Here is a 17,847-nt window from a genome sequence, read left to right on the forward strand (position 1 = left end):
AATTGCGCGAGAAAAAGAGTTGAAATAATATCCATACGTACAGTGTGCCGATTTGTTAGTCGAAAGCATAATCTTTGAAATAAATTCACCTTCCTCCGAGGTCCGTTGATACGTCACGAAACAAATTTCTGCTAATGATGAAATCGTACGCTTCTTGGACACGCTTGCGGAAGTCGAGCATTGTCGTCCGTCGTTAACGCAGCGTTCTTATACGGCTCCATGCGTCGTGTGTAGATAATGCTCTCTCGTCTCGTAATCTGCAATAACTATTTAACCGATTAGCGTAAATAGGTTTATATATATATATATATATATATATATATATATATTTAATCTCTTTCTCTTTGATGTCCTCTCGTTTCTACATTTTTTTTATTTTATCACACATAATAAATTTTCAAAAATTCTCACTCCTCAGACTCATCAAGCTGACGGAATCGTCTAATCCGCACGTGTCAATGGAGGCCACCAAATGCCTTGGCGAACTAGGCCCGATAGACTCGACAGTGGCTCTGCGACCGGTCGGAAGTCTCGTCCAAGAAGCGGACTTCGCGATAGAGGCTCTGACCTATCGATCTATCGCGATGTTAACGAGCTTTCTCGTGGAAAATTCGGTGGAACTTCGCAAGGTTTCTATTACATAATTACAATTTAAATCTCGTGTTATCTCAAATTCTCATTTCATTGTAACGTCACAAACAGAAACTAAAATTTTCGTTTCATCAGGGTGTTTAGCATTTAATTGTATCGTTTCTCTTAAAAAAATACTTTTAAAAATCTTAGCATGAATAATATATTAATGAATGAATATTATATATTCGTTCAAGGTAAGCGCCGATGCCCTTTACTCGGTGCTGTCAACCACCTACGGCCAAAAACTAGTTGACCCCGAGTACTCAAAGAACTTGTCGAACGCCTTCGAGTGCGCACCTCTGAAGATCGACTATATCCGACCATTTGCTCGTAACCGTGCTGTCAAGCAGACGTCCTTTTACGTGGACGCCGCGAGATTTCGCGTCGTAATGAATCCGGAAAATCCGCTGTGGACGGTCAGTGGCGGAAGTTACGCCGAGTGGATCATCAAGATCACCTGCAGTGTCGCCGAATGCTTCGCGGACTCCTACCTGGAGCACTTCCTGTCGGTTTGCCGACTTAGCGTCGAATTCTGCGAGCTGATTCTGCCAAGAATCGTTTACCTCGTTATCGATAAAAACGACAGCTTCATCGGCGCCATGTGTGATTGCGTCAATCAATTCTTCAGGTATTATTAGTTTATTAATCATATGCATATAAACCATATGCAGGGTTGCCACACAAAAATGAAAATCAGGGAAAAGTCAGGGAAATTGAAAATGATCATGGAAATCAGGGAAAAGTCAGGGAATTTTACAAAATTTTCTGGAAAATTAAAATTCGTAGATTTAAAGAAGTTTAATATACGTTTATCACACACTTATACAGTTTTGTTAGCTAATGTAAACTCTCTTTTTTTAATGGAGGTTTAAAATGCTTTACTGAAAGCATTGGAATTTTAAATTTATTTAAAACTTTTTTTTAAACTTCTTGTGTCACTTGTGAACAAATTAATAAAATTAAAATTGACTTTATAATTTTTGTAATTTTTCTTTCAAGTTTGTAAATCTTTGTATAATAGCAAGTCGGAGATTCCAATAAACAAGATTTAATTTTTATACAAAAGAATCTATATTTACATGTTTCTTGTATTGTAAGCAGAGGAAAAGAATTGTGCGCATATACATATTGATAAAAGAAAAGGATAAAGGAATACTAATAACTTAGCAATTAAGTACGAGCAACATCAACGTACGACAGTAATAGTAATTTACATTGCTATGTTAAATTGCTTAACAAAATATTTAACAGTTCTCAAATAGTTTTCAAATCAAAACGAACATAAAACATTTTTTTAATATTATTGGAAGTCATGGAAAAGTCATGGAATTTTAGAATGAAGAATTTGTGGCAACTCTGATATGTAAGCGCTCAAACGATGAAGGATTTAATGTTATGAGATGTTATGTTCATATCTCAAATCAATTGCTAGGAAACATTTTGCGATCAACGAGGCGGAGACCACCGTATCGCCGACGTCGAAAGGCGACAGCTGCGACCAGAAGATCGTACGCCGCATGCTGGACGTGGTGAACCACGTGCGCGCCCAGCTGCCGGACGGCGCGATCTTAAGACTCGAGTACGTCTACCTGGCCAGGGCGGCGCACAAGTGCTCCGCGTACTACACGGCCCTGCTGTTCGCGCAACTCGCCTGCGGGTCGATCTCAACGGGCTATCCGGACTTCAGCAGTGACCCGAGAATCGACTACATCTACGAACGCCAGCCGGAGATCGGCCGGGTGCTGCAGAACATCATGCTGGACACGTACTTGAACATCAGCGATCCGGACGCCAAATCCGGCGCCGGGTCGTCGCACGTGCTTGATCACGACTCCCGCGTGCAATACTACGCCCGCACCAATCGCTGGAATGAGGTCATGCTCGCGCAGGACATCGAGCTGTCCCACAATCCCTCGTCGCTGACGAACGCCAGGGTGGAGATGGCAAAGGCGCTGCACCACTCGGGACTGCAATTTCTGCAATTGCAATTTTTGGGCGGTAATTTGGATGAGAAATTCAGGTGAATTACATATATGGAATTACAAAAACAAAAATTGCAGGTAGAAAATTAATGTGTGTTATTGATTACGATGGATCATCGTATAAGAATTGATAAAAAAACGAATTTCTTCCTCGTAGTTACGAATGCGCCTGGAGACTCGGCAAGTGGGACCTACCCGCCAACGACGCCACCGTTGCCAGTTACAACGACTTCCAATCTCAGCAGTTGCGACTGGAGTCACTGGAGAACGCGTTCCATGTGCACCACTACCACGCGCTAAAGTGCTTCCACGAGAGCGACCGGCGGGGCACGGATCGGGCGATCGAGTGCGGCCGTATGAGCGTGATCCACGAGCTGCGAGTGATCAGCCCGGAGAGCAGCAAAACGATCAATCAGAAGCTGTCGCAATTGCGGCTGCTGCGCGAGATCGAGCAGCTGAGCTGGGCAGCTGATTCCCCGGAAGAGACGTATCCGGTGATTTTGCGACGCTGGAACCAAATCAGCCTGATCGGTCAGTTCGATCACGTCGAACCGATCTTGTGGCAGCGTATCGTCATGTGCCGCATCCGTGAGCCCCTACGAACGGATGCGAATGTGCAGGAGGCATTTTTTGCCACTTGCCTGGATCTGGCGAAGATCGCGGAGGATCAGGGAAACTTCTCGGTGGCCACCCGAGCGTTGGGAACTCTCAAGTTGCACCAAAATCTACCTACGAATCTGGAGAACCAACTGCTCTATCAAGAATCGCTCTTGGAATGGATGAAAGGCGAGCAGGTGATAGCACGCCGTCTGTTACGGAGCCTGATCGAGAGGAAGGATCCGAAGCCAAGTCTGAGAGCCAAGGCTCTGCGGGTCTATGGTGACTGGATGGCGGAGACCAAGTCTGAAAATCCTCAGGCGGTGATACAAAAGTATTACTTGGTGTCCATTGAGACCAGCGAGGCTATCCACAAGCCGACACCAGATGTAGTAAAAAATTTACACGATACACAGGTGAGAGGATAAATGTATGCAAAGTGATCAGTATTAATTGAGAAATATTAAATTATACTTTATTATTATGAACTTTATTTTTTACTTACGAAATTTCTGAATCAATTATATATTGAGATAATGCTTAAAAAATATATATATGTAATTATATATGTAATTATATATGTAATTATATATGTAATTTTTAAACTTTAATTTTAAAATTTTTAAATATTATATACGAACACATTTACGGAAAAAATTTATCTTTCTTTCAAGTTACTTAAATTTTAAGCTTCATTTTTATTATCGCGTTCAACTTTTCAACTAATTAAATTAACTCAGTAGAAGGAATCTTATTTACCCTGGTATACTTTATATACGTTTTTCATCATAGGTTGCACTGGCGCGCTTTGCCGATGCACAGTATCAGCAAATTAGTATGTACATGAACTCGCCAACGTACGAGGCACTGAAGGAATACGCTTGCAGCAGCGCGGATAAGGTGGACCACGCGCAAATGAAGAACCAATACTTGAAGCGCGCCATGATGATCAATCAGAGGCAAACGTCGAACGACGCGGCCGAGCTGAAGAATATCGAGCAGGAGAGGCGCAACTATCTCGCGCAGGCTCTGAAGTACTACCTGAAGACGCTGAGCAGCAGTGAGGAGCACGACCTGCTGATCTTCCGACTGGTGGCACTCTGGCTGGACAACATATACGACGACGAGGTGAACAAGAATCTGCTGGCCAATCTGGATACCGTGCCGTCGTTCAAGTTCGTGCCGCTGGTGCCGCAGCTGGCCGCTCACATAAGCAACGACACCACGCAGCAGCATAGCTTCTCCGCACGGATCTTCCGGATCCTCAAACGATGCGCCCTGGAACACCCGTATCACACGCTGCCCGTGGTGCTGGCGCTGAAGAATTTGCACAGCGACGACGAGTACGACGCGAGCTCGACGGTCACGAGGAAGGAGGAGCGTCGCGTGCTAGGTGCCAAGAAGCTCCTTGGCCAACTGGCCGACTCCCCTGTGCGAGCGATCATTCACGAAATGGAAAACCTGTCGCGGGCGCTGCTGAGTTTCGCCTATTGGCAACCCAAGGGCAAATGCGTTCCCAATGAACGCAACTCGATATCGCGGGATCAGCCAATAACCAAGGTAATTTCTTTCATCATTGTTTTGATGCCTTCTCGGAAAGAATAATAATCGTAGATCGCGATACGATAACTGACTCCGGTTTCGCAGATCAAGAATCTGAACAACGTTCTCCTACCGACCCTGAGTCTACCCGTGAGCCGATCGCGCAACTACGACAACGTGGTTGGCGTGCGTTCGTATCAGAATTCCTACGAGTTTGTCGGCGGCGTGAACGCGCCCAAGAAGATCATCTGCAACGGGACCGACGGCGTGCAGCGCCGGCAGTTGGTCAAGGGGAAGGACGACCTACGGCAGGACGCGGTGATGCAGCAGGTCTTTACCGTGATGAACACGCTGCTGCGCACGTGTAAGGAGACGCAACGGCGGAATCTACGTATCAGAACGTACAAAGTGGTGCCGCTGACGCAGAGGTCGGGTGTGCTGGAGTGGTGCGACAACACGTTGCCGATCACGGCGACTCTGGTGAGCAGCCCGGACGCGCCCGGTTTGCACAAAAAGTATTATCCGCGGGACCTAACCGCGGATGCGGCCAGGAACAAGTTGAAGAACGTCGCGCAAGAATCAAACGAGGTAAATGATGGCTAGAAATCTCTCCGTTATTCTCAGTCCACTAATTGTTCTGACAGACTTAAGACGTGAACTTTATTATGATACATTTCAATGAGAATTGTTCTAGTTTTTTGATCTATTTAACTTAATCTTTCGAAAATTCTATATTTTTTAAAATCAAATTATATTAACTTTTAATAATCCTGACATTAATTGTTTCTCTTTAGTAAAATACACGGGCATTCATATTTTAATAAAAATTCTGTTATATAATTACAGATTAAAAATGAAATTTTTTTTAGACATCAAAATTAAATTTTTCAACCGTGTTTTCGGATCTGTAGAGTTCTTTATCTTCTGTTGTCTTGCGATCTGTCCAAGGTTAAATTGAAAGTCTTCCTCGAGTGCTGCAAACGTATGAAGCCGGCGTTCCATCATTTCTTCGAGGAAAAGTATCGATCGCCCGAGACCTGGGTCGAGCGAACGCTCACGTATACACGCAGCGTCGCCACCACGTCCATCGCGGGTTACATTCTGGGCCTCGGCGACAGACATCTGAGTAACATCCTGATCGACGAGCGCACCGCCGAAGTGGTGCACATCGATTTTGGGGTGGCTTTCGAGCAGGGCAAGCTCCTGCCCATTCCAGAGACAATTCCTTTCAGGTAAAGTCATACGAATCATTTCTGTCTGCGAAAAACCATTAAAGGATTTTCTTACAATTTATTAGAATCTCATGTCAAATATTCTTCAAGGTTGCCACAGACCTAGAAAACCGGGAAAAGTCAGGGAAATATATAAAAGAGTCTGGAATTTTTAATTTTGCTTTTTAAAAAGGATCCACCCCGATTCTGTAACTCTTAAATAGACAGTTCGGTATCGTTATATTTTTTGTATGTATTGCTGATTTGAAAATCCTTTTCTAGAATTAAACAATAGAAAATATAACAGAATAAAATGATTTTGTATAAAAATCGAAGAAATTTTCGAAAATTACGGTTTTGTTCGAGACTTCTTTCTGTTATCACAATCGAAAATATTCTGAATATTTAGCGATATTAAAGAAATGTCTACAGGAATTTTTCTGCTTTTACCACTGAGTTTTTGTCAGGTCTCCAAGCAACGGAAAATTCAATTATATCAAAGGAATTTTTTTTGCAGTTTAGTGTATAGCATCAAAGCAACAATGTCAAAAATGTTAATAATTTGTTGACCTGAATTTCCTTGGGATTATATTATGTTATTAAATCTTCTAAATTTATGTCGCTTCTAATAATATAAGTTAGCTTTTCTTGTAATATGTATATTCTTCTGAACATTAAAATTTAGAATTATATATTTGACACTGATCATGGAAAATTTTCCACTGTTGTTTGGAAATCGTGGAAAAAAGTCAGGGAATTTCAAAATTCATTTTCTGTGGCAACCCCGAATTCTTGAAACTTTTGTAATCTTTCTTTATTCAAACGTTGTTATTAACATCTCGCCTCCATTGCAGACTAACCAGGGACATCGAGGTCGCCATGGGCGCCTCTGGCATCGAGGGCACCATGAGGCGCAGCTGCGAGGTGACAATGACCATGCTGCGCGATCAGAGACAGATTATCATCACCCTCCTTCAAGTTCTGCTGTACGATCCGCTCTATTCGTGGGCGATCACGCCGGAGAAGGCCTGCAAGATGCAGAGCGACGTCGTGAAACGTTTCTCGGAGAACAGCGGACGAGGTAAGGGGAATTAATTGAGATCGGAAGTTCGAGTGAACTCGTTGCTTTCCTGATTTGATTATAACGCCGTCCCGAACGTCGTTAATTAATTTTCACCTTCTTCAGTACCTGCGGAAACCAACACGATCGCCAAAAGGGCGCTCTTGAGGATCGAGCAGAAGCTGCAAGGCACCGAGGACTGCCTGGTGTCCAGCGTTCCCGGCCAGGTGGAGAGGCTTCTGCAGGAGGCGCGGGACCCCGCGAATCTGTGCCGGGTTTACTGCGGCTGGCAGCCGTACTTGTGAAAAAAACCAGTGAACGTTTTATACAGTAAATACTCGTAGGATAAGTTTTTTTATACCTAATTTATAATGTACATTCGAAAGTGTCTTTTTTTATATCTACTACGATTTTTATAACGAAGTAAAGTTCCTCTCTTTTATCGATATGTTCTAGTATCCACCGATTCGTAACCCAATCGTATTGTGGCGGCTCGGTAAATTAATGCATCGACATGTCGAGGTATGTCGGCATTATTATCGATATGTATCGCCTTTGCGCTCCCGGGAAGTGTGCGTTCCCCTTACAATCAGCTGCACCATTCTGCACCGCGCGCAGAAATTTCAAATTCAAATTTTGAACTGAAGGAGATATCCGTATCGAGAGAGAGAAAGCGCTAATCATTATTATATATATCGAACAAAGTGCAAGTATATGAAAGGGACGACAAAGGTAAAGCTTTTTCCGAAAAACTTGTTGGTTGCGAAATATATCTGAAGTCTCTCGAGCGCTTATAGTATCTCCTGCGACATAAATAAACATAGTGTCCACGCGACATTGATTGACTCCGGAGTAAAAGAAAAGCGCGTCCTTTCGTTCGTTCGTCGGGCGGGAACGAACAGCTGTGACGGTGCGGAAACTAGTCGGGCGCGAGAGTAAGACACGCGAGACAGATTAATCGCGATGAGACGGCAAGGTCTCCGCAGCCTCGGCGTCCCTGCTCATGATTTTCGTCGTCGGGTAGGAGGTGTAAGTGTAGGAATGTAATCGTGTAATGAAAGTATAACAATAATAATAACTCTCTGCTCGAGGTGCGAGTAATGAGAGCGATTACGAGGCGGAACGCGCGCGGAGCGATAAAAGAGATCTCGCCTCGAAGGATTGGAAAATTTCTAATTGCCGCGCCTACAGATTTGTTAATGACAATAATAATAATTTTTGTCGAGGTGCAAATAATTAAGAATGATGATTTGCTAAGAACAGAGTCATATCGCGCTGGCAGTGCCTGATGGCATATCTCCCTCGGAAAAGGTGAGGGGCGACAGTGGCAGTGCCGCCGGACCTGTAATGATGATAATGAAGGTGTAGGTGTAGACGTGTAGGTGTTTGCGGGCCGTATGTAGCGCGCAACGTCGCGTCGGGGGCCGCCGTCACGTCTCTCCGACTCCGCGGACTCCGTCATCGATTGCGCGCGCGCGCGAGGCGCACTCGGGGAATCGCACTCGCGAAGAGTTTCTCTCTCCCGAAAGAGGTATAGGCCGTGTGTACAGAGCCGCCGCGCGTGATCGCCTCCGTCCTCGCAGCGGAAGAGAACGGTACGCGGGGACTCGCGATTTTCGAATCGAACGAGGGCGAGAGGGAGGGAGAGAGAGAGAGAGATCGAAAAAGAGGAAGAAAGAGGGTGGGCGGGGGAGAGAGAGAGGAGAGAGCGAGTGCGGGCGGGCGGGTCCTGCCGAAGCGTCGTTGCCTGTCGTGCCTCGTCGCCGAGGCCTCGTTCCCGGAGCGGGCCTCGTGGTGGCCCCAGGATCAGGCCTGCAGTCAGCCAGCCACTCATCGACCGCCATCTTGCTTGCTCGGCGTGGAACGGTGACAGACAGACGGGCCAGTGCCTGGTTGTCGGAGCGGAGCGGAGCGTGGCGAGAGGAGGCGAGAGGTAGGAGCCGGGGAAGGGAGGGAAGGAGACAGATATAGGGGTAGACGGAGGTGGTCCCTTCATGCGGTACGCGCCTGTATGCCATCCCGTCGCCTACATGCCTCACTCTACGTGCAATCGTAGCCGCGGATAGTCGGAGGCATCGGGGAGAATATAGCTTAGAGAAGAGGAGTATCGGCCGCGCCGATACCACCGAGTCGAGTGCCAGGCACACGTACATATATATATACAAATACACGGACGGACGGACGGGCGCGCGCGCGCGCACACGCACGCACCTCTTCGTCATCGCCTGCCGCCGTCGTCGTCGTCACCGTCGTCACCTCCCCGCACGCAATGGCCATGGAGACGCCGCGGGAGCGAGAGATCGCCGCCGAGGACAGCATCAAGGTGGTCTGCAGGTTCCGGCCGCTCAACGACTCCGAGGAGAAGGCCGGCTCCAAGTTCATCGTCAAGTTCCCGTCCGGCGGCGACGAGAACTGCATCTCCATCGGGGTACGTCTCCCGGGGGGCGCCTCGCGCCTACGTGAACGTCGACGTTCGACGTTCGATCTCGTCGCGGGATGCTCAATGTGTTCCCATTCTCCCTTATTGTTGCATATATCGTGTGGTAGATAATAGTCGTCCTATATAGGTCTCTCTGTGTGTGTGTGTGTGTATATAGATCCGTGATAGATGTGGAGCTATGACTCATAGCGCACATGTTGCTAAGGATTTTAAACGTTCTGCGTTTAGCATTCTGTGTTCGTATCGTATTAATCTTTTGGGAGTTTAAATTATTGCAAAAACACGGTACGCGCGATAAATGCAACGGTAATTCTCTCGCGACTCGATATCTTTCGTATAATTGAAATTTTACGGGTGTTTACTTTTAATTAGAAGTTTACGATGAATAGATTATTATAGTTGTAGTAGTTAAGAAATGAGGAAAGTTTTGTTTTGGTTGTACAGTCTTGGCCCGTAAATACAAAGCATCCCCACAAATTTATACGTAAACGTTCTATATTTAACGAAAAATAAAGAGGTGGTTTTATTTGAAAAATAATATTTATTTTTATAACAATTTTAATATTTTGTCAGTCCTTTGAATTTTGATTTTTATTACTACCTTTTCCAAGAAAATGCAAAAAACTGAGGGTGCTTTATACCTACGGCCAACACTGTAATAACTAGATTATTAATAATAAGATATTTTATTGAAAGCTTAGCGTTTTCTGAATTTTTGGCTAAATAATATATCGATTGTAGGGCAAAGTATACCTCTTTGATAAAGTATTTAAACCGAATGCAACGCAAGACAAAGTCTACAATGAGGCCGCAAAGTCTATCGTCACAGATGTCCTGGCAGGATATAACGGAACCATTTTTGCATATGGTCAAACATCGTCAGGTAAAAAGTCTTTTTTTATCATAGAATGAGGCCCTCAATTGTGTATCTCGGAATATAAAAATTACAAAAGTGAGCAAATTCACTAGAATGATTTTTAATTTCATTGGCCAATATCTAGTGAATTTGCTTATTTTTGTAATTTTCATCTCATTTCAAGATACACAATCGACCTCCAGGTGTTTACCGTCCAGAAAAACTTGGAAAAATCCAAAATTCTCAAGATATTTTAATGTTTATTTTATTTTATTTTTGTTTAAATATTGTAAGAGGCGCGGTTATAGAAGCGCGACAGTATCGCGAGATAGCGCGACCTGCGGGCGATCATATTCATTTTTGGCGATGCACTTTTATTTTTTAACGGTCGAGGAATCTTCTCGTTTCGTGCTGCGTGCATCGTGGATGAGAATAGCGAGTCAGTCTTTGTTTGGTGATCGGCGATATATTACGTTGGCGATAGCGCTAAGTTTCTTTCGTATCTCTTTCATATCTCGGTAAGAAATATATTATTCCTGACACTAAAATTGTGTTTTGGATCTTCGACCTCTCACAATATTTTATCTTTAAAGAAATAATCTCTTAGATTATTTTCTTAATCTTTCATTAATTTTTAAAGAAATATAATCAGTCTTTAAAGATTTAGTTTTTGCAAGTATTATATGAGTTTCGTTTGAGATTTTTAGAGTTTCGCTTAGAAATTGTATATTCTTTATTTATATCTAAAAATGCTTCAATTTTATGAAATCAACGTATGGAAAATATCTGAAAGATTCGAGAAATTTTTTTCCGAAGTTTGAGTGGACATGTTAAAACAAAAATCATAACGTGTACATCTTGTGATTTTTGTTCTAAGATTTCTATTCAAAACTTCGGGAAAAAAAATTTCTCGATCTTTCAGATATTTTTCATACCATGATTTCATAAAATTGAAGCATTTTTCTTACACATTCTTAATGGGCAGGTAAAACGCACACAATGGAGGGAGTCATCGGCGATCCTAACAAACAGGGTATCATCCCGAGAATCGTCAATGACATCTTCAATCATATTTACGGCATGGAGGAGAACTTGGAATTCCATATCAAAGTATCATACTTTGAGATTTACATGGATAAAATCAGGGATCTTCTCGACGGTGAGTCCTCTCTCGCTACATTTATTTACTTGAAGGAAAAAAAACAAATTTAATTTTGACACACAATCGATACGCTTCTCCTAAAATAAATCTCTGTGTTTTTCCATTGCAGTGTCTAAGGTTAACTTAAGCGTACATGAAGACAAGAACCGGGTGCCGTTCGTGAAAGGCGCGACCGAGCGGTTTGTTTCTAGTCCTGAGGAGGTGTTTGAGGTGATAGAGGAGGGCAAGTCAAACCGGCACATCGCCGTGACCAACATGAACGAGCACAGCTCACGTTCTCATTCCGTTTTCCTTATAAACGTTAAACAAGAGAATTTGGAGAATCAAAAGAAACTCTCCGGCAAGCTGTACCTCGTCGATTTAGCCGGTTCCGAAAAGGTGAGATTAGACGATGAGAAATACGCCCTTTTTCTATCTTTTATCTACTTTCGTCCACTATTATTATATTTTTCATGTTTCCTGCGTTTCATTTAGGTTTCTAAAACCGGCGCAGAAGGAACGGTGCTAGACGAGGCGAAGAACATCAACAAATCTCTATCTGCACTTGGTAACGTAATCTCGGCCTTGGCTGACGGCAATAAGACTCACATTCCTTATCGTGACTCCAAGCTAACGAGAATCCTGCAAGAATCCTTGGGTGGCAACGCCAGGACCACAATCATCATCTGTTGCTCCCCCGCTAGCTTCAACGAATCCGAAACGAAATCGACCTTAGATTTCGGTTAGTATTATAGATATACTGTACTATATCTCTTTCACGCACGACAGCGCGTGCGCTCTGTTGCCGGCAGATTTTGTGGAATACGTTTATTGCAGGCAAACGCGCCAAGACCATCAAGAACGTCGTGTGCGTCAACGAGGAGTTGACGGCCGAAGAATGGAAACGTCGTTACGAGCGCGAGAAAGATAAAGTGGCGAGATGGAAGGGCAAGGTGGACAAATTGGAGGCGGAATTGTCGCGTTGGCGGCAGGGTGAGACCGTCAGACTAGAGGAGCAGGTTAGCCTGGTTGAAGGACCGGATGTTACCACACCGATCACTGCACCCGTCGAAGGTAAAGAAGACACACAAAATCGGCCGCCTAATTGTCCTATATATTAAGACGACAGATCAAATGTAAAAGATTAGAATTGTAAAACTGTAATTTCTTTCTGCGAGACTAGACGTGTACGTTTTGATGATCATTGATTATAAAACTTTGTTTTGTTCCAGTCAAACTGGACGACAGTCCGATGCCTGCTACTCCCGGCGGCGGTCTCATGATCGGTTCCCTTTCGAACGAGGAGAGGCAGAAGCTCGAGGAGGAACGCGAGAGGCTGTACCAACAGCTGGACGACAAGGATGAGGAGATCAATCAGCAGTCGCAGTACGTTGAGAAGCTGAAGGAGCAGATGGATGAACAGGAGGAACTTATCGCCAGCGCAAGACGAGATTACGAGCAGTTGCAGCAGGAGATGAATCGAATACAGCAGGAGAACGAGAGCGCTAAGGAGGAGGTGAAGGAGGTGCTGCAAGCGCTGGAAGAGCTTGCGGTCAACTACGACCAAAAGTCACAAGAGGTAACTACGTGCGAACAATGGGCGAAGAGGCTACTCTTCGGGAAAAGCTTTGGACGAACTTTTATTCACGATGTTCTAACTTTAGGTCGAGCTGAAGAACAAAGAACAGGAATCGATGACGGAGGAGCTCCTGGCTAAACAAGTGGCTTTAAACAACACCGCGTCCGAGTTGCAACAATTGCGCGACATGTCGGCCCACCAAAGGAAGCGCATCGCGGAGATGCTAGCGAACTTCCTGAAAGACTTGGGAGAGATCGGCGTGGCTATCGGTGGCGAGTCTAACGAGAATCTAAAGGTAAGGATATGTCAAATATCTATAAACAAAAATAAAAATGTAAAGAGTTAGATTTTTATGGTTTATTTAATGTAAACTTGGTCGGCTTTGTTCATTCCGATCTCAATTTGAATTTAAGATCGCACCGCCGGAGAGCAACGGTAAACTGGAGGAGGAGTTCACGGTGGCGCGGCTATTTATCAGCAAGATGAAGTCCGAGGTGAAGAATTTGGTCCAGCGATGTCAGGGATTGGAGAGCTTCCAAGTGGACTGCAACAAGAAAGTGAGTGGTCGCGCGACTGCGTTTCACGTCATCGCGCATTAATCACCGATCTCTTCCCTGCATTTTCCTCTGATTGATCTTTTTTTTTTTTTTTGCGCAAATGCCCAGGTTTCCGAGTACGAGAAGGACTTGGCCGAATGCCGACTGTTGATCTCGCAGCACGAGGCCCGTATGCAAACGCTGTCGGAGTCGATGAAGGAGGCCGAGACGCGTAAGCGAGGCCTGGAAGAGGACGTAGACGCGTTGCGCGAGGAATGCGCCAAGTTGAAGGCCGCCGAGCAAGTGCAGGCGGTCACCAACAAGGAGAAGGCCGAGGAGAAAGAGGCGGCGACGAAGATGCGAGTGGCCTTGGAGGAGCAGATGGATCAGCTGAGGGATGCGCATCAAAAACAGGTGATATTATTTGTGGAAACGACATTTCAACCGGAGATATTGATTTTTAACTGTCTAATTTTAGATTTAATCGCCGTGTTTCTCTCGGCGATTCCTCGAAATTTTCTAACGTTGTATTTATAATATACTGCTTGAAGGTTGCCGCGCTCAGAGACGAGCTGTCCGAAAAGCAGGAGCTGATCAGCGAGCTCAAGGATCTCAATCAGAAGTTCACTCTGGCGCATCAGCAGATGCAGGCCGATTACGAGCGGCTGAAGCAAGAGGAGGCTAACAAGACGGTCAAGCTGCAGGAGCTTTTGCTGTTGAACGAGCGCCGGGAGCAAGTACGTTTCGACAAATTCGTGCGACAGACGAGTTACGATCTGTCGCTAAGTTTATTAGCAGTCTAAAGTAAATTTACGATATCGTGGGTGAAATGAATTTACACGGTCGCGTCGGAATCGATTCCAGGCGAGAAAGGATCTCAAGGGTTTGGAGGACACGGTAGCCAAAGAACTGCAGACCTTGCACAATCTGCGCAAATTGTTCGTCCAGGATCTGCAGGCTAGAATAAAGAAGACCATCAACGCGGAGGATAACGAGGACGACGGCGGTTCCCTCGCGCAGAAACAGAAGATCTCCTTCCTGGAGAACAACCTGGACCAGCTGACGAAGGTACAGCTCGAACGTGTAAACAGCACGCAAAAATCACGCGTTAAGAAATTCGCATTTCTTCACCAATATATTTTCTATTGATACATCACTTATTAACTAATCGATTTATATAATAATTAAATTTGTCCTCGTTATTTTTATTCGCGCTATTAATATATTAACTGCGTATTAAAACACACGTTCTCTCGCACATGGCAGGTGCACAAACAGCTCGTCAGGGACAACGCAGACCTCCGCTGCGAACTGCCTAAGCTGGAGAAGCGATTACGGGCGACGATGGAGCGCGTCAAGGCCCTGGAGACGGCGCTGCGCGACGCCAAGGAGGGCGCGATGCGAGACCGCAAGCGCTACCAGTACGAGGTGGACCGGATCAAGGAGGCGGTCAGGCAAAAGAATCTGGCGCGCCGCGGACCGAGCGCGCAGATCGCGAAGCCGATTCGGGCCGGTCAGCACCACCTGAGTAACGTCAACGCCATCAGAACCGGCAATCGTGGTAAGGAGTAGTTTCCTCCCCCTCTTCTGTCTCCCTCCGGTTACGGGCCGCGCCAATAAAGTCGCCGTCGTCACTCTTTTTTTTTTCTTTTTTTCGCAAACTTCCCTCGCCGTAATATACGTATATATATATGTATGTACATATATATATATATATACAATCATCTTGTTTTTCTTTTTTTAGATTCACTTAATTAAAAAACCTACATTGTGTGTCGTTGTGTGGGTTTGTTCGGTTTTGCGTTACAAAAGGGGTGGCGGCCCGGCCCCCCAGGCAGCTCTGCGCTTTAGAGTAAGTGTGGGTCGAATTTTGTTTACGTCTTCTATCTTGGCACGAAGCTTCTCGCGCGATTTTATGAAAGAGGAAATAAGCGAGTGAAAAAAAGAAAAGAAAAAACGAACAAACCTCGCGACGTTCTCCCCCCTCTTCCCCTTTTTATGCTCGAACGCGTCCCTTTGCATGGCGAGTTTACAATTATTTGAGACGTTCTCAGTTGCGATTAACCGCCGCATCCGTTTTATATATATATATCGAGATTAATTTCATGAAATATGAAATTTTATTTTTGACTGACCGATATTTTTATTTTGGAGATTTATTTGTTTTCCTCTCTTTTTTTTCCATGTTCCTGATCTCTCTCACACACACACAGATATGGGTAACAGCGTACAGTGAACGTGATCGCATAATGCCAAAATACCCTTCACTTTTACAGAAAACGAATGCAAGAACGCTTTCATCGACGAAAACAAAAGAATTCCAGCGGCTCTTATGTATAACGGATATGCATAAATGTTATAATTATTATTAATGAAGTAAGGGCATAGTACTATATTATCCGCAAGGAGAGAGCACCGCCAGTTCTTTTAGTTGTTTCTTTCCTCTTTTTCTCAGAGCAAGCATGTGCTTAGGTATATATACATATATATATATATATATATATATATATAAAATAAATGCATTAAATTATACAATATATACATATATATATACATACATGTATATGTGACATGTATATGTATGTGTGTGTCACAAGCGCTGCATGTCCTGTCGATGTAAATAGTTAATTTTTATAAATTATTTAATTTAATGTCACATACATATATATTGCATGATAACGATTCGATAATAGATTAAATGAATCGAACGAATCACCCGGAGAAGCCTCTCGCCACTTTCTCGGAATAATTTGTACTTTAGTGTCTCTATCCAAGTCGCGCGCACCGAGTCCGAAAATTGAAAAACGGAGAGAAAAGCCAGGAAAAACTTGCCGCAATCTTTTTACGAGCTCGTCAGCTCGAGGATCGCGCGGTCGCGAGGTCGACCCAGGACAATCCTCGGGCATCTCGGGGGAAAGAGAGGCAACAAATACTTAAGCGTGTTTAGTTTCAAATACCAATTTATTGATCGGAGAAAGACGACATCGGACATGCGGCTTCGAGCGAGTGTAAAGACGATCGCGGCTTACACAAGTATTTGTAATCGTAAGAAATCACTCTGCTAGCTAGGGTAAGAAAATATACCTCGCGATAAGAAAGCACACGGTTTAAAGGCTTGTGTATCCTCGGAACTCGCCGCTAGAACTCGCGGACGGCAACTCGGAGGAGGATCTCGCCCAGCGAACACAGATTACAACTGCAATTATTACCCATTTTCCACTGATGTAGATTAACTTTGGTCTTGATTTAATTCGCTCTTTATTTTTTTCTGATTCTTCTAGAACCGGAAAAAAATAAATAGGCGAGTATTAAACCGAGATTGAAGTTAGTCTACACCGCTGGAAACGGGTCTCAGTGTCACAATTGAAACTGATTCGACTGACGATAACATTGTCTGGTTTCGCCCCGAGAGAGACGAGAATTTTGCGAGTTCTAGCGTCGCGGACCCGAGGAGTCCCCGCGGTCCCAGTGCGCGTCCCGCCGGAAGGCACGCTTGACGCTCAAGGTCAAGCGAGGAATTGTCTCTCCAGAACGCCCACGGCGCGTCACGGCGGCCGGACCGTGCGCGATCTTGTCGCGGTAGGAGCGACGAGAATTCACGAGGATCTATCTCCGCGACAGGGAAGTAGAGCGATTTGAACGACCGCCGTGGACATCGTGCGTATACAGTTCGCCGCGTTTCTCTCTCGCGTGCGTCTAATTTAGATTAATTTATCCCCGACACGCTCCTCTTGCTGCTGCCGTCGCCGCCCGTCGGCGGCTAATGAGTGACCTTGAGAAGCCTCGGGCTTTCTTCTTCCGGCGGGCCTCGGAACTTTCTTCTTCCTCGCTTCTTTCGATCACGAGCGAGCCGATGAAGTCTCCGCGTTCCGCGTGAGAGGAAGGAGTGAAGAAGAAGGGAGGAACGAGGAAGAGGCCGGAGCTTCGCTCTCGCGCGTCGTCATCGTTGATTCTTTTCGAGAGATTCTCGCGATTTGTTTTTATATTATTTTTGTTTGTTAAACCTAGCTCGCGATTCTTTTGCGCGTCTCGTATCACGTCATTTTCTACGCTCTTTTTCCCGCCCAATTTACACGCGAAACATTGTACAACGTCCTCTTTGTAAATCCGTTTTGTAAGGCTTCTCTATGTACGATCACGCGCGCCCGAGATTGCCGTATCGTTGAACCAATTTGTAAAAAAAACGCGAATCGCGCCCGACCCGATCGTGGAATGGCCCGGGGCAATTATCCGCCAACGGATGGACTTTCACGGCACTCGGGCATTCCTC

The 17,847-nt window shown here is 44.9% G+C and overlaps 2 protein-coding genes across 6 annotated transcripts in view; both read left to right on the forward strand.

The window, feature by feature from the left end:
* LOC105454462 (serine-protein kinase ATM) overlaps positions 1 to 7,466 on the forward strand; it is a 15,089-nt gene extending 7,623 nt beyond the window's left edge. The window contains exons 11-19 of the mRNA XM_011697075.1: positions 419 to 629; positions 828 to 1,261; positions 2,066 to 2,653; positions 2,773 to 3,628; positions 4,005 to 4,772; positions 4,860 to 5,342; positions 5,703 to 5,986; positions 6,820 to 7,046; positions 7,152 to 7,466. Coding sequence (XP_011695377.1) covers positions 419 to 629; positions 828 to 1,261; positions 2,066 to 2,653; positions 2,773 to 3,628; positions 4,005 to 4,772; positions 4,860 to 5,342; positions 5,703 to 5,986; positions 6,820 to 7,046; positions 7,152 to 7,330 — 4,030 coding nt within the window. The 3' untranslated portion in view covers positions 7,331 to 7,466. The remainder of the gene's footprint in view (positions 1 to 418; positions 630 to 827; positions 1,262 to 2,065; positions 2,654 to 2,772; positions 3,629 to 4,004; positions 4,773 to 4,859; positions 5,343 to 5,702; positions 5,987 to 6,819; positions 7,047 to 7,151) is intronic.
* A 1,418-nt stretch (positions 7,467 to 8,884) lies between these two features.
* LOC105454463 (kinesin heavy chain) lies at positions 8,885 to 16,078 on the forward strand. Of its 5 annotated transcripts, none has more exons than XR_974998.1 (15): positions 8,885 to 9,453; positions 10,207 to 10,348; positions 11,307 to 11,480; positions 11,593 to 11,861; positions 11,958 to 12,204; positions 12,300 to 12,536; positions 12,695 to 13,041; positions 13,127 to 13,336; positions 13,455 to 13,598; positions 13,707 to 13,991; positions 14,129 to 14,314; positions 14,442 to 14,645; positions 14,844 to 15,138; positions 15,322 to 15,429; positions 15,791 to 15,937. XR_974998.1 is itself a non-coding variant. In XM_011697076.1 (14 exons), exons 1-14 carry the CDS (start codon positions 9,295 to 9,297, stop codon positions 15,928 to 15,930), a joined length of 2,976 nt encoding a protein of 991 aa, XP_011695378.1. In that variant the 5' UTR covers positions 8,885 to 9,294; the 3' UTR covers positions 15,931 to 16,078. The 5 variants fall into 5 exon arrangements, 3 of the variants coding, with proteins under 3 accessions (XP_011695378.1, XP_011695379.1, XP_011695380.1); XR_974999.1 differs by having other exon boundaries at positions 15,854 to 15,887; XM_011697076.1 differs by lacking the exon at positions 15,322 to 15,429 and having other exon boundaries at positions 15,854 to 16,078.
* The last annotated feature ends 1,769 nt before the right edge of the window (positions 16,079 to 17,847 follow it).

This window comes from Wasmannia auropunctata, unplaced genomic scaffold (genome assembly GCF_000956235.1).
Source record: "Wasmannia auropunctata unplaced genomic scaffold, wasmannia.A_1.0 LD335985.1, whole genome shotgun sequence".
Classification (NCBI taxonomy): domain Eukaryota; kingdom Metazoa; phylum Arthropoda; class Insecta; order Hymenoptera; family Formicidae; genus Wasmannia; species Wasmannia auropunctata.

Bases quoted from the DNA above. Each gene is read 5' to 3' on its own strand.
- LOC105454463 (XM_011697076.1), top strand. From the start codon at position 9,295: ATGGCCATGGAGACGCCGCGGGAGCGAGAGATCGCCGCCGAGGACAGC. The intron at 13,337-13,454 runs GTAAGGATATGT...TTTGAATTTAAG, and splicing joins AGTCTAACGAGAATCTAAAG to ATCGCACCGCCGGAGAGCAA. The intron at 15,139-15,853 runs GTAAGGAGTAGT...TCACTTTTACAG, and splicing joins CATCAGAACCGGCAATCGTG to AAAACGAATGCAAGAACGCT.